Consider the following 14,265-nt stretch of genomic DNA (forward strand, 5'->3'; position numbering starts at 1 on the left):
AACCACGCTCTGCTGTTAAAGAGAGAGGTGTGAACGAGTCGATGTCAGGAAGAAGACTATTTATTATACAAGAGAGGACACAATGTACAAGCACTAACACACCTACGCAAATAACTAGAAATGACCAGTTCATGGACTTGCAGCGTCATCTATACACATACATATATAACATAAACTAGTGCGATTACATTTCTAACAGATGTAAGTCTTCTCTACCCCAGTTACATCTAGAGTTTTAACAACAGCAGATGTGAAGATAGAATCAAACGCTTTCTCAAAATTAATGAAGCCCATACACAATGGTAATGCGTATTTCTTGTCCCCTGTAAGTTCCCTGATTGTTTGGATGTGATCCATTGTACGGAATCCACTTCCACCTGCTTGCTCCTTTGGTTGAGCTTCGTCCAATTTGGATTCGAGCCTGTATGTCAGCACTTTAGTGAAGATTTTATAAATTACTGATAGGAGACTAATTGGTCGATAGTTCTTGATATCCTATTTTTCACTCTTTTTGTAAAAAAGAGACATCATTGCGTTATTTCAATCTCCAGGCACATCCAATTTTGTGAGACAATTTTGGAAAAAATGCAGCTAGCATACTCAAAAATTCTTCTCCTGCTTCTTTAATAATGTCTATTGAAATCCATCTTCACCATTTCAATTTTTTGATACATCTTATAGCCTTGTAGACTTCTTCTTTCAGCACAGGTGGTACTTGTACAAATTCTGCTTCATTTTCTTTTCTTCTCGCTCCCTTTCCTTTGCCCCGATCCTGTTCATGTTTCTATAGAGTATTATAGAATTCCTCAACAATACTAATGATTTTTTCCATCTAATAATGAACATTTCCCATCTTTTGTGATAGTTCCATCTTTCCTTTTTAGTGAAAAAATTCCTTTCTCCCAACACACAGTTTTCGTTTTGCTGATTGTAAGCTCCTATTATCTTCCAGTGATTTATTTTCAATATCGCAATTAAACTTCCTGATATCTTCTGTAATCCGCTTTCGTACTGTCTTACAAAGTGCTGCATATTCCCCTTTTGATTTAAGCCGCGTTCACATGTACAATAAAACATCCCGGGAAGTTCAGCTACAAACCGTTCACATGTCGTTAAGTTTATGCCGGTAATCCCCCCCCCCCTCTTTCCGGAAGTCGTCACTGGTTACGTAGGTTGAACGGAAGTGATTGATTCAAGATGGTTGACGAAGGAGCTTATAGCAGTTTTCGCGGCGCAAAGGATTATGGGAGAGAAGGTCGGTGTCGACCTCCAATCCACCCCAAGAAAGATGGGCTTTTTTTGATGAGCTTCTCTCCCACCAGTGATGGTAACTCGTGGGAAATTTCCCATATTCGTGGGAAAAATCGGCCAAAATTGGTCCATATGGGAAATTTCTTGGCGTTTGTGGGAAATTTTGAAATTTGGTCAAACAAAAGAATTTCTGTTGAAAAAAAATATATAAATGCCAAATAATGCTTTTCTAGTGTAAAATAATTGACTACATATTTCCACCGATAGATGGCAGCAAAAACTTCGGAATTTGTGGGAAAAATTTAGTCAAAAGGGAAATTTTTGAGGGAAATTTTGCTTGACGAGGTTACCATCACTGTCTCCCACCTTTTTCTTCCCTACGAGGGGAAAAAAGTTGTCATGCCGGTAATTACCACCAAAGCGACCCCCAATCTTGCACATGTGAACAGGGCTCAAGAGTCATTCTTCTTAATTTGAAATTCTCTCCGGTCTTTTATAAGTTTATTTGTTTCTTCTGTTATTTTCTGCACTGGTTTGATGTCTTTTCCTCCAGCGACTTCTTTTGCTACTTCTTTTAAGGTAGTGGTTAAAGTTTTGTTCATCGTGGTGACATCTTGTAGATAAGATACTCGCCTAAAGTATCAAAGGATGTTTAGAGGTGTCGCGAGTTCGATACCCGGTTCGTCCTTGTCAGAAAACTTTCCTGACACGGGGGTACAACAAAAAACGGCGACTTAACCGCAGCAAAATATTGCTACCGCAGGGAGTCCCCCATCGAGGGGTTAGCGCACCAACCTCTCGATGAGTATAAAAAGCAAGCCTGCCGTTCGGAGTCGGCAAAAAATTGTAGGTCCCGGTCTAATTAGCCCTCGTGTGCAGAAAATGACCGTGGTGCGACAAAAATGATCAAATGATCAAATGACATCTTGTCCATCCTCAGTGGTGTTACATAGCAAATCAAATCAGTTCTTCATCTCTAACTGGAATTTATATCGATGTTCTTGAAGCTTTACCTTATCGATGACAGTTTTTGTATTTTTGATAAGTTTCGCTCTTTTCATCCTCCTTTTAAGCCTTATTCTACATCTCACCAGTCGATGATCAATTCTGTTTTGAATTTGTTGAGAACACTGCAGTCTTTGATCATATGCTTCTTATTAGATAGGATGAAGTCGATTTCACTTGTTGTTCCAGTTTGGCTTCTCCTGGTCCACTTTCTTTGGGGTTTCTTCTTAAAAAATGAATTCATGCGTAATTGTTCGCTCCCTGCAAATTCGACGAGTCGGTTTCTATTATCGTTTCGTACACCGTAGCCATGACTTCCAACTGAGCTTCCACCATTTCTTCTCTCCCCAATTCTGGCATTGAACTATGCAGCTCGTCTAATTCTTCATAAAAATCTTCTACTTCTTTCTCAGAATAGCTTGTTGTTTGTGCATAGACTTGTATAATCTGTATCCGTTATCTGCTTTATATTTGCATAACCAACTTTGCAACTCTATCAGATGTACTATATAACTCAAGGATGTGATTTTTCCACCTTTTATGAAGGAGAATTCCAACTCCACTGGTTCTTCCATTATCTGTTCCTCTGTAGTAAAATACATGTCCACTGGCAAGTTTTATTTTCTCCTCTCCTTTTTTTCTAATTTCACAGATGCCTAATGTCCCAATTTATTTTTTTTTCCAGTTCTTCCAACTCCTGCAAACGATTTTCTGAAGAAAGAGATCGTCCATTATACGGGGCCAAGGTCATCTTATGGCCGCCTGGTCCAGCTTAGAGTTTCATAGCACCCTCTGCCTTCATGTCTTGCTGGTTGCTGCCGTAACCAGAGACACTCATGCTGCTGGGGATTGAAGGAGCCTTAGTTTATAGACAGAGTTCATATTTCTTTTTAGAGGGTTTTTGGCCGTAATCCTCCACGCTGATCCTTGGCTAATCCTCTTTGGCTAATCCTCCCAGTACGGGTTGGAGGAAGCCCATCCGCGTCCGTTCACCACGTGTTACACATGGCTACTTACAAGCTGCACCACGACAAACTTTAAGCCTCTGCTCCTGATCGATTCCTTCAAGTTCTCATAATGAACAATTAAAAGGTTAAGTCTCCTAGTTAACAAGTAAAGACTAATTAACAGCCCGATGATCATATACATATATATATATATGTATATATATATTTACATATGTTACTGTCAAAGCCCGAAGTTGGCCACTTCGCGAACTGGCCAGCCCAGTTGACCCGGCCAACGTCCGAATTACGGGCTTTCGCCGGGCCCTAAATGTCGATCCCTATACATCCTATAAATGGATCACTAAGATATCGATATTCAGATTCCTTTGACTGCCGCTGTGGTGGTCGAGTGGTCATAGTGACGGACTCGCATCGCGGGGACCCGGGTTCGAGCCTCACCACAGTGGTGGTCGGCTGAAGGTGGTTTTCTGTGGTTCCCAACTTCAAGGCGCAAATGGGAGCCGATCTCCCCGTTAAGAAGTCTCGCCACAGCGAGTAACAGTAAACAGTACAAATATTCATTCATTACACTTCACTTCTGAGATATAGATGGCAGCATTAAAAATCATCACTAGATACGCACTCAGACTGTTAGGTACACATACTTACACTTCCGGCACAACTCACTGGGTAGTAAATTGCCCATGGCGATAGACCTGAGTTGTGCTCGGCTTGAAAAAAAAAAATTCCTTTGACTGTTAGAGTTGCCATAGCTAACCATAATAATTATTACTAGCTATGGCTAATTATAAATGACCATAATTGTCACACACACAAAAAAAAAATACTCCAACGCTGCGATAGCCTCGAATCATAGGGATCGATATGCAGAGGCCGACAAAAGCCCTTATTTAGGACATTGAAAGGGTCAACTGGGCTAGTCAGTTCGCGAAGTGGCCAATTTCGGGCTTTGGCAGTAATATGCACCGTTATTCTCCTCTCTGGGCTAAATCCCCCCCCAGCTCCCACTATGGGGCCATAGGAGCTGGGCCCCCCCCCCCCCCAGAACAACACTTTGCCGTGTATCTGGGTTGAAAGGGTTCTATAGTGAAGTACAAAATGATTCAGAAATGGGGAATATCCATGAATAACGAATTGACCGCGGCTTCACTAACGTGGATTTGGTAATCTGCAAATTTTTCCTTAAGACCCTCTTAGGGGTTGAATTTTGAGAAATCTTTTTTTGGTGAGTCTTAAAGTATAAAATAAAATTGCTGACAGAATTTCATGCTTATAGCTTCAGAAAGGCCGTAGGGGCAGGGACCTGGCCCTTTGAAATGTGAGAAAATGACTGAGAAAAGGGGGAAAGATGGCCAAATATATTGCTCAAGCACCTTGTCCCGGCGAAATTAAAATTTTGAAATTTATTTGATCGCAATTTATTATTGTTATCGGCGCCTCAACGCCCCTCTCCGCGAAAAATGCAAATTCTGACAGCAAGCGCAAAGTGCGGCTTATATGGCGAAATTTATTTTTTCAATTTGACCGTGTCGAGATTTCGACCGCGTCGGGATTGTGGCTTGTCGAGATTTCGTCTGTCGCTATTATGAACGGAACCGATGCACATGTACTCGCAACATTTTTTTTTTTCTTTTAATTTACTTTCTTTTGCCAATGAAATTGGAATATTTTTCTTAATCTTTTTTAGTCTCTCTACACAGACAAAAAAAAAATTCTATCTCAATCTATGATACAGCATCATCACCGTGATATAAATTGATAATTTTTCCTTTTTCAGGCGCATCAACAGAACAAGTGAAGTTGAGTGTCCACATTACTCCTGGAAGAGAAGCTGTAGAAACCGACAAAGATAGCCTGGCATCATTGTAATTCAAATATCTTTTGTATATTTTATTTGAACAGAGTTGTTGAATTGAAGTTTTCCGATTCATGGATAGAGGCACATGGAGGGAGTAATCAGGAGACCCCCGTCCCCTTCCCCCAAAACCGACCAAAAATTAGAAAAAAATTTAATATTTTGGTGAAAAAAATTTAAATATCTAAAGAAAATACCCTTTATATATTCTATATAAACCAATTTCTGTTAATTTAAATACTTTTTGGAGGTTGGTAGCTCAAAATTTCTGGGGAGGAAAATTTTTGTGCCCCCTTTTCAAAGGTTGTTCCTGCGTACGCCCCTGTTCATGGGAATAACGATAAAGCGTTTTATTGGTTGGTCATATTGGCATGAAAGTCGGTACAACAGAGGCTTTAAATCATCTAGATTGAAATAAACTACGACAAGATTACTACTACAAGATAATACTACTCAAGATTAAAGTAAAAATCAGTTCTCGAAGTCCCTGACATTGAAGAGCGATGAGTCGTTCTACCGATGTTCTAAAGCCCCTTACACACGGAGCGGATGCGGATGCTTTTTCACACGAACACATACTTGCGGCCGTTTCGCCCGCATCTTTAGACTCATTTTGTTTTCACCCGGTGAACACTGTACGTGAATAGCGCGTTGTTTTTTATAGTATTCAATTTTTTTAAAGTTTTATTTTATTATTTAAGAATAAAATTGTGAAGTATGGACAAAAGTAAGGTTATACCTGTATTAAAAATATTCTTTAAATATTTTAATATAAATTGCTGGCAGGCATTACACATGCTAATGTTTTTCACTAAAATGCTTTTTTCTCAGAACTAAGTTTTTTGTTAGATAAGGAGCATTTTTTCCAACATCACTCATTCAATTGTCTTGAGACCTTGTGTCTCTCTCAACACGATGGATACCGTAAACTGGGATGACTTTGTGCCAGGGTTCCGACTATATGCCATTCACGGATTTTAGGACGCAAGCGCTTCCTTGGAGTGTATGGATGAACAATCGGTTTCAAAATTTTTCATGCCGATTCAGGAGCTGTCGGTGAGTCATTTATTGCATCATCTGCTGTCAGCTGTTGTCTAGAGAATGTTTATTGTGATTTACACGAAATTTTTCGAGTGCGTGTAAACCTCTCCTGATGCAGACAGTGTGTTTCATGGACACTAGGTAATTTAATATTTCTATGTAGAAGTTACAAACGATCAGAAATACCTATTTGAATTTTAAAAATACTCCATTTTGACAGAAATATGACGCATAAACAAAAAAATAAGGATTCAGGTGGTGACTTTGTGCCACCTGTTTTTTCGGGGTTTTTGCCCTTTTTTCACTAGTTTGTTATTGTCCCAGCAATGGTTCACAAGTACGTGTATAAGCTGGGTAGTCAGTCGACCCTACCGCAATTACTCAAATAAACACTTGAAGAGGCTCTTTGTGTAATGAGAAACAAATAGCTGTTCACCATCTTTGATCATATTGGGGAGGCGTATGTAAGTAAGGGCCATGAAGAAAGTTGGCAAATTTTACTCATGTCCAGACCCATCTGACGAAATTTGGTATCCGAGGTGCCGAATCATAATGAAAATCAAGAAACCTATTGTCAGGAACAACAACTTTGTAGCGGATTCGAAGAAATGTGAATGTTATATTTATAGTGTGTTATTTTTTTAAGAGCCTTATATTTTCGAGTTTAAATTTTCTTTTTTTTTCTTAATGTTTCAGGAATTAAAATTTTCCAAAAAAATAAACTAAATGCTTTCTTTACTTAAAAATGTCAATAAACTGATTTTTTAGGTTTCAGAGATTGTTTTATTTAAAAATTCAAAAATAATTTTCTCAAAGGGTTCCAAGTTAACAACCGGAATTCAATAAAAATGAGTGTGACAGGCGAGAAAAAGTGATGGCACATAGTCGCCACCACCCTCCGGGGGGTTATGGGCATCTATTTCTCAACTACCTCGTTGGACATTTTGCCTGTTGTGGCCTTGTATTTGTATTTTTGCTTGCAGTAACCCATCACCGACGTGCTAATGCTTACTGTATTACTAAGAAAGTAGTGATTGTAATAACGCAACCAGGGCATCTCCGGCAAAACTAAAATTTATTGAAACGTCAAAGATCACATATAGTGCAAGGTAATTAAAAATTATATAAATCTAAGAATCAAATCAATCAAGTTAAAGTCAAAGTGCAACAGGCACCGATAATAAACAATCATAGAAAGTTGTATAAAATCATATCGCAAAAGGTGCAATCAGAAGTTTGATTGATCAAGGATTGCATGACAAAAGGGCGGAGCACCCCATTGCGCTCGACAGTTCAATACATCCACTCTAAGTCAGTTTTGATCACTGTTGAAGATCTTTAAAATTTCTCTGGGACTTCATTAGGTTTGGGATTCATTCTGATCTTCGCTTGCAAACAGTGCTTGCTACCAGCGCGCTGTCAGGGTGATAGTGATAGGAACCGAGAGACACCCAGGCTCTTTCACACTCGGTGATATAAGCACATTGTCCCTGGGGACTCGAGTGCCTCCGGGAAACCTAACCATTTATTCAGCTTGAGAAAGATATGTTACATATATGGGCAAGTGCCATTACGCACCTCGCCAGTAAACAAGTATAAAATTTATGATCGAAAAATGGTGATTCATGTAAATAAATCACAGGTTATAAATCACGAAATCATCATAATAATCGTCATAATAGAGAATAGTTCTTGATAAAATTTGATTTGTTTCTCTTCAGGGATTTTTATTGAATCAGTAACTATCACATCAATGAAAGCTGTCAATCTCCTGCTGGGTTGATCTAATCGCTGCACCGTGTGGTTTGATTTGGTCCAAAGACATTCGTCAGTAATTGCTGCCTGTATCCAGCTTTTCGATAAGCCCGCGTGGATCAAACTATTCTCAGGCTCCTCATCTCTAAACAGATTTACGAGATCGCTGTCTGGGTGTAGTTGACGTCGTAGTCTAGTGGATCTCCTAACTGGCATAGGTGGCTCTCTATCTGGTTCTGGCTCCGGGACTGTAGCTCTAATATCCTCAGGGTGCTGCTCTAAAAAGCGGACCAGTTTTCGTATTTTACTTTCGAATCTTCCCGCTTCAGGATGCACTCAATCCAAGGTATTCACAGATGTTCAGCTGGCTCTCTGAAGTGGAAAGCCGTTGTCTTGGGGCATAGAGTTGGGTAGCGAAGAGGCGTGCCTATGGCCGAAGTTGCACATTTATCACTGGGGATTGATTTGAAACTATGAAGGTTAGCTGGAAACGGACCATGGCCAGTTACGAACATTATCATCTCACGTGACCATATATGGTTCCGAGACATTACATGTCGCAGGATGCTATAGGTGGATCGATCGGGCTCTGTGTTGTCATCCCACCTCTGTTGCCATTTATTCATTAGATCCTTCCATAGGATTGCTTTGGTGTGTGATGTTGGGAAGCAGCAGATCACCTGTAATGATTCCGCCTTCGGTAGCTTCCTTCGCCGTAATATCAGCCAATTCATTGCCCCATTGAGGCTTATTCTGGTATGATTGCAGAGAAGCTTTCTTATTGTCCTAGCCATTTCATGACTTGACTGTGGATTAGAAACCGCCAGTATGCTGGAGCGACTGTCAGATCGAATTAGGTCTTGATCTAAAGAAGCATCTAAGACTGCGTTGCAGATGGCAAAAAGCTCAGCCTGAAACACTGAGTTATAATCCTTTAGCTTGACCGACCATAGGGCTATTACTTTTTTACCTTTAGTCTTAACATATGCTGCTCCAGTCCCTTTTTCCGACTTTGATCCATCCGTGTAGTATATAAGTGTGGATGACTGAAGCAGCTCACCTTCGTTTTTCTAGTACGTCAAAACGTATTTGGCTATTCCGCTGCCCGACTGACGGGTGGGATGACCAGCCTATTATTTTGCGTTCATATGCCTGAAGATCCAATGTATTTTCCGCCGTTGAGATTGTCTTGAGGAGCTGGAGTAGGCGAGCCGACTTAGCTAGGAGCTCAACTATCTTGGGAGGCCCAAGATAGTCTAGAGAGCATTTGTCAGGGTGGTACTATAAGCTCCTGAGGTGTACAGCAGGTATCCTCTCTGAATTGAGTTCAATCTGTTTGAAAGCTATACCTGAGGTGATGCACACCAGATTGACGCTCCGTGAGCCATAGTTCGCTCTGCCACCGTGAAATAGAGGATTCTGCGCATTTCTTGATTAATGCCCACTTTGATCCGGCCATAAGTCGCATCTTCGGCAGGGTAGCAGCATCCCGGTTCGGGCATGGATGTTTACTAACACTAACAAATTCCCTGGACGGATCATGCCGATCCCTTGGGAATACGTGAGGATCACGTTATTATTTAAAAAAAAAAAAACTTTATCCTTCATTTTCTGGATATGGGACTCCCGTTTGAGGTCTTGGCTAATGGAAACTCCTAGATCTTTCCCATCATCCAAATCGATGGGGGACGCTTCTTTGAAATCCAGAGAAATCTCGCTTTGCTCGCCGACAGGCAAAGGCTATGGAATGATAACTAATTTGTGATGGATTGGAGCGCCTTTTCCGCTAGCTCTGCAATTAATTTGATCGTCGATTGAGACGCAATAACAAGTATATCATCGGCAAATTCCTGGACACGGATATTGGCTGGCCACTCCATTTTCAACAGCTCATCGAGAACTAGATTCCATAAAAGAGGACCCGAACACGACCCTTTTGCAGATATCGATTTAGTAGTCGATCCCGCATCAGTCATAATCGCAGCTTGTCGATCGTCCACAATGTCACATAAAATTGCCTTGAGCTATGGAGGTACAGGCATTTCCGCTATTCGGCGAAGGATAGATTCGTACCTTATGTTATCAAAGGCACTTTCAATGTTCAGAGATATGACGGCTAAATCGTTACCTTTGTCTCGCTGAGACTTAATTTCTACCATCATATCTTTCAAAGCCATCTCAGCTGATTTGCCTTGTCGGAACCTATACTGATGAATGTGCCACCAGTCAACCCTTTCCGTGTAATACATGATCCGCTGAATTATTATTCGCTCCAATACTTTACCACCAGTGGAGAGTGACGATATTGGCCTATATGACCTGAAATCATTGGGGTTACGGCCTCTTTTCAGAAATAAGAGGAGCTTTCCGATTTTAAAATGACTTGGGAAACATTCGATTGAAAGGCACTTGTTGAATAAAGTGTGTAGTAGATCTGGAAAGGATCTGTTGATTGCCTTGACCATTCGATTATTCATTCTATCCAATCCAGGCGCCTCGTTATTGTCTAAATTGTCTATAATCCTTCTGATTTCTGATTTGGAAATTGAACTGTCATGATATCTCGGAGAGTCAGGATATGCTGCTACCTCATGAGAATCTTGTGTGGATTGGGTTGAAGAGACTGGGACATCTGGATATTGTTACGAACTTTCGACGATAGATGACGCGATTTGTTCGATGGCGTTCAGAAATATCGATGATACCGGTTTCGGTTAAGCGCACGAAGACACGATTGGTGGAGAACTGGCAGGGCGTGTAGAGAAAAATCTAGAAAGTCCCGCCCCCTCCATACGGTAGCGCCGCCGACTAGGAAACTGTGAAATAGAATTTGGTGGAATGTTCTTTTTCTCGAAGTTTCTATCCGGGTTATAAATACCGTGGCGCTCACAAGATGGCAGACTGAGAGAGGCTCAAGCAGGCTAGACAGGCACAAGGAGATTCAGTCAGATGTGTTTGAACGTTGAGAGAAAGTTGTTAGCTCTCTGATTAGCCTGTAAATACGTGTAAATTGCTGTTCTGTAAATAAATCTGAGTTTGTCCGTCGAACCGCTTCTTGTTTTGTAAACTCGAAGTCTTGTAGAAAATTATCCGGAACAATATATTGTTTGAAGTTGTCGGGTGGCAGCTTCTAGGATTGTCTCGTTACCTTCTTCTCCATCATGACTTGGGGAAAAGATTCACTTTTCATTGTTGCTCGATAGTTGGTGCCGTAAACCACCGTTGCATCTTCACATGACTCCAAGACGCAATCTTAGTTTTACGTACCATTTTTGTATACATCACCCGTTGTTTACAAAACATCGCCCGCAACCTGTTTTTGTTCTCTTCTGAGGCCTTCTGGAAACGCCTCTTCAAGGCTCTTGAATGTTTCCTTTCAATTTCTAACTCTCTGTTCCACCACTCCGACTGATTCTTTTTGTCATTGACTCTGTCATTGGTCTCGGTTGCAAGGGGTGTCCAGTCACTCGCCGTCGTCAGTACTTGGAACAAGGATTCCGTCGCTTTCTCCAGGTCTTGTGAAATATAACATCTCTTAATATTATCTATTTGGGCTGAAATGCAATTTTTAAGATATCTTGTAAAGTTTTGTAGCCTTCTTTGGGTGGTGCGATAATTTTTTCTTGTCATAGTCATGTTTGTCGTTTTTATAGACATATGGATATAAGAATGACTACTCTGTGTCGTCTCCTCCCCTACGTACCACCAGGGCCGTCTTAAGAGCACCATGGGCCCCCGGACCAAGTGGTTTTTCTGAGGCCCTACCAGATAAATTATAGAAAATTTCAACCAAATCTCATTTTTGTGAGGCTCCTTTTCTCGAGGCCCCTGGGCCGTGCCCGGGTAGGCCCATGCGTTAAGACGGCACTGCGTACCACTCTATATTTTGTGCCAGCACTGAAGAGTTAGTGAGGGTTAAGTCGGGCCATCCATAGCTTCCTGTGTGGCCATATATGTGGGTGTCTTATTATCGGCGATCAACAAAATTAAATCTTTCGCCAAAATGAGATCTAGTATCATCTGACCTCTTTCATTATTATCATCATAACCCCATAGACTATTATGACCATTCCAATCAGAAGATATAATCTATATACGGGGTGATTATAAAAAAACTATCCCGACATATCGGCCCCTAACTATCATACCATTCACAGAAACTGAATGAAATTTTGGCATAAGGTATTTTGAGGTATGCGCTCAAGAATGATATGGAAAACAACAGTGTCACTCTAACAGTTACGGTTACAGTGAGAAAATTTCGAAAATATCAAATGGTAACACCAAGTTTTTTGTATTGGAATGTGATCTCATACTGAAAAACACGAAATAGCGTTGGAATGGCACCTGTAGCACGAAAATCCCCGGAGCTAGGCAAGGAAAAAGTAAAAAGGACTTTGCCGTGCACCAGAGCATTAATGTTCGTTTCATTCGTCACACCGTTTCTTCGGCTGAGATCCCAGCCTGATTAGTCCTCCACAAGGTCATGTGGAAAATTTGTGAAACACAATAAAATGCTTTATTTTATGCTGCTTCTCTGTCCTTATTGGTTGTCCTCACTTTTAGCCTATCTACCGCCGGTGATTTTCATGCTACAGTTGCCGTTCGAACGCTATTTAGGGTTTTTCACAATGGAGATCACATTCCAATACAAAAAACTTGGTGTTGCCATTTGATATTTTCGAAATTTTCTCACTGTAACCGTAACTGTTAGAGTGACACTGTTGTTTTCCATATCATTCTTGAGCGCATATATCAAAATACCTTATGCCAAAATTTCATTCAGTTTCTGTGAATGGTATGATAGTTAGGGGCCCATATGTCGGGATAGTTTTTTTATAATCACCCTGTATATAAAATTGATTTTCTGTCTGTGTGTGTGTATATTCTTTATGCAAATCTACAATTTTAGATCGATCGTCGTCAAATTTAGCATATATACCAAATGGGACCTGGCTTAAACAATAGGCTACTTTAAAATTTCGCCAAAGCAGGGCATGTGCCCCAAATGGGCAAAAAACCGTAGGGCAACAATGGTTTTTGAACCTCAACAATCACTTTCGGAACGTTTACTTTGGTTACCGTGGTTCCCTAGCAATGCGTTTAACACGTGTATATGCCTTTACAATGGTTTGTCATTTCTTCAACGCTGTCAGTAAGTGTATAATATTTATGCCTTTATAATGGTTTGCCACATTTTCAATACTCCCTGTAATGAGGTTTTTTGAATGACGTCGTAATCATCATCAGCATCGCTTTGATGGTCAGGAAAAGGGTAATCCTCATAGAAATCAGTATTAAAATTGCCGATTTTAATGTAGAAATGCGGAAATTTGGTGGGGTTTTCTGTCACATCAATAATTTTAAAAATTGTATAGAATTATCGATTTTTGAAATATTGAGTTCGCTTAGAGATATACGAAGCCCAGGAGATTAAATATGAAGTAATTACCCTCGGATCTGCTTTCGAGTTGGATATCCAGGCAATAACATTGATTTCAAACGTTTATTTATACCTTCTCAAGCATGAAAATTAATGTCTCCGTATTGTCTTTTAATATTCAACTGCATAAATTCATATAGTTTAGGTTGTTTTAAAATTAATTATGGGCCCGTAAAAAGTACATCGAAAAAATTCCACAGCTTTAATTAAGCATTTTTTGAAGCAGACACAGGCAGATGAATAACTAGAACTTCAGGGGGGGGGGGGGGATCGAAATACCTAGCACCCTTTAAAAAAAGAAAAAAATATATATTTATTTTCACGTTTCTTTAAATCTAGATCTATTTCTTTCATGAGTCGCGCAGGAATTGACCATATTGGTGAACTTAGACACGGTTTGCATGTCCCTCAAAGAAAGAGGGAAATATCACGTGATCCAAAAAAGCCTCATTGAAGAAAACCCGGGCAACGCCGGGTATTATATAGCTAGTGATTCTATATTTTGATTTCTTCGTGATCATATCCTCCATTTCTTGTATGGCCTCGTATAAGTTCTTGTAAGGTATGAGTAAGAAATTTATTAGGATAAGTTCTTCTCAATCCACATGTAATTGGATTGCTACTGAATTTTCTTTATTTTCCGAAAAAGCCCCATGGATACAGGTATTCCTAATGACAATTGCAGCCTTACCATTATGCGATAACCACCGCGACCAGCTTGTCGGAAGACCCTTTAACTCATAGCCATGCTCCGTGCGCCAAACCCATGGTTCTTGTATCATCATAATGTCGACATTTTGACCATTTGCTTACTTTGAGTAAGTAGCTGGCCGCCTTGGCTCGATTAAGATTTATTTGAATGATATTGATGTCTGTTAGCAGCATCAAAAGTGTTTTACTTGGTATTATAAGTCTTATGAGTGACACTGTTTTTCACATTTAGCACC

At 40.3% G+C, this 14,265-nt stretch overlaps 1 protein-coding gene across 1 annotated transcript in view; it reads left to right on the forward strand.

Moving 5' to 3' along the window:
• Positions 1–14,265, forward strand: part of mGluR (metabotropic Glutamate Receptor) — a 375,829-nt gene that overhangs the window by 323,859 nt on the left and 37,705 nt on the right. The window contains exon 6 of the mRNA XM_089234664.1: positions 5,002–5,089. Coding sequence (XP_089090790.1) covers positions 5,002–5,089 — 88 coding nt within the window. The remainder of the gene's footprint in view (positions 1–5,001; positions 5,090–14,265) is intronic.

Source organism: Pholcus phalangioides, unplaced genomic scaffold (assembly GCF_987345545.1).
Source record: "Pholcus phalangioides strain wild (caught in Gottingen) unplaced genomic scaffold, Ppha-v1.0 ptg000008l_1, whole genome shotgun sequence".
NCBI lineage: Eukaryota > Metazoa > Arthropoda > Arachnida > Araneae > Pholcidae > Pholcus > Pholcus phalangioides.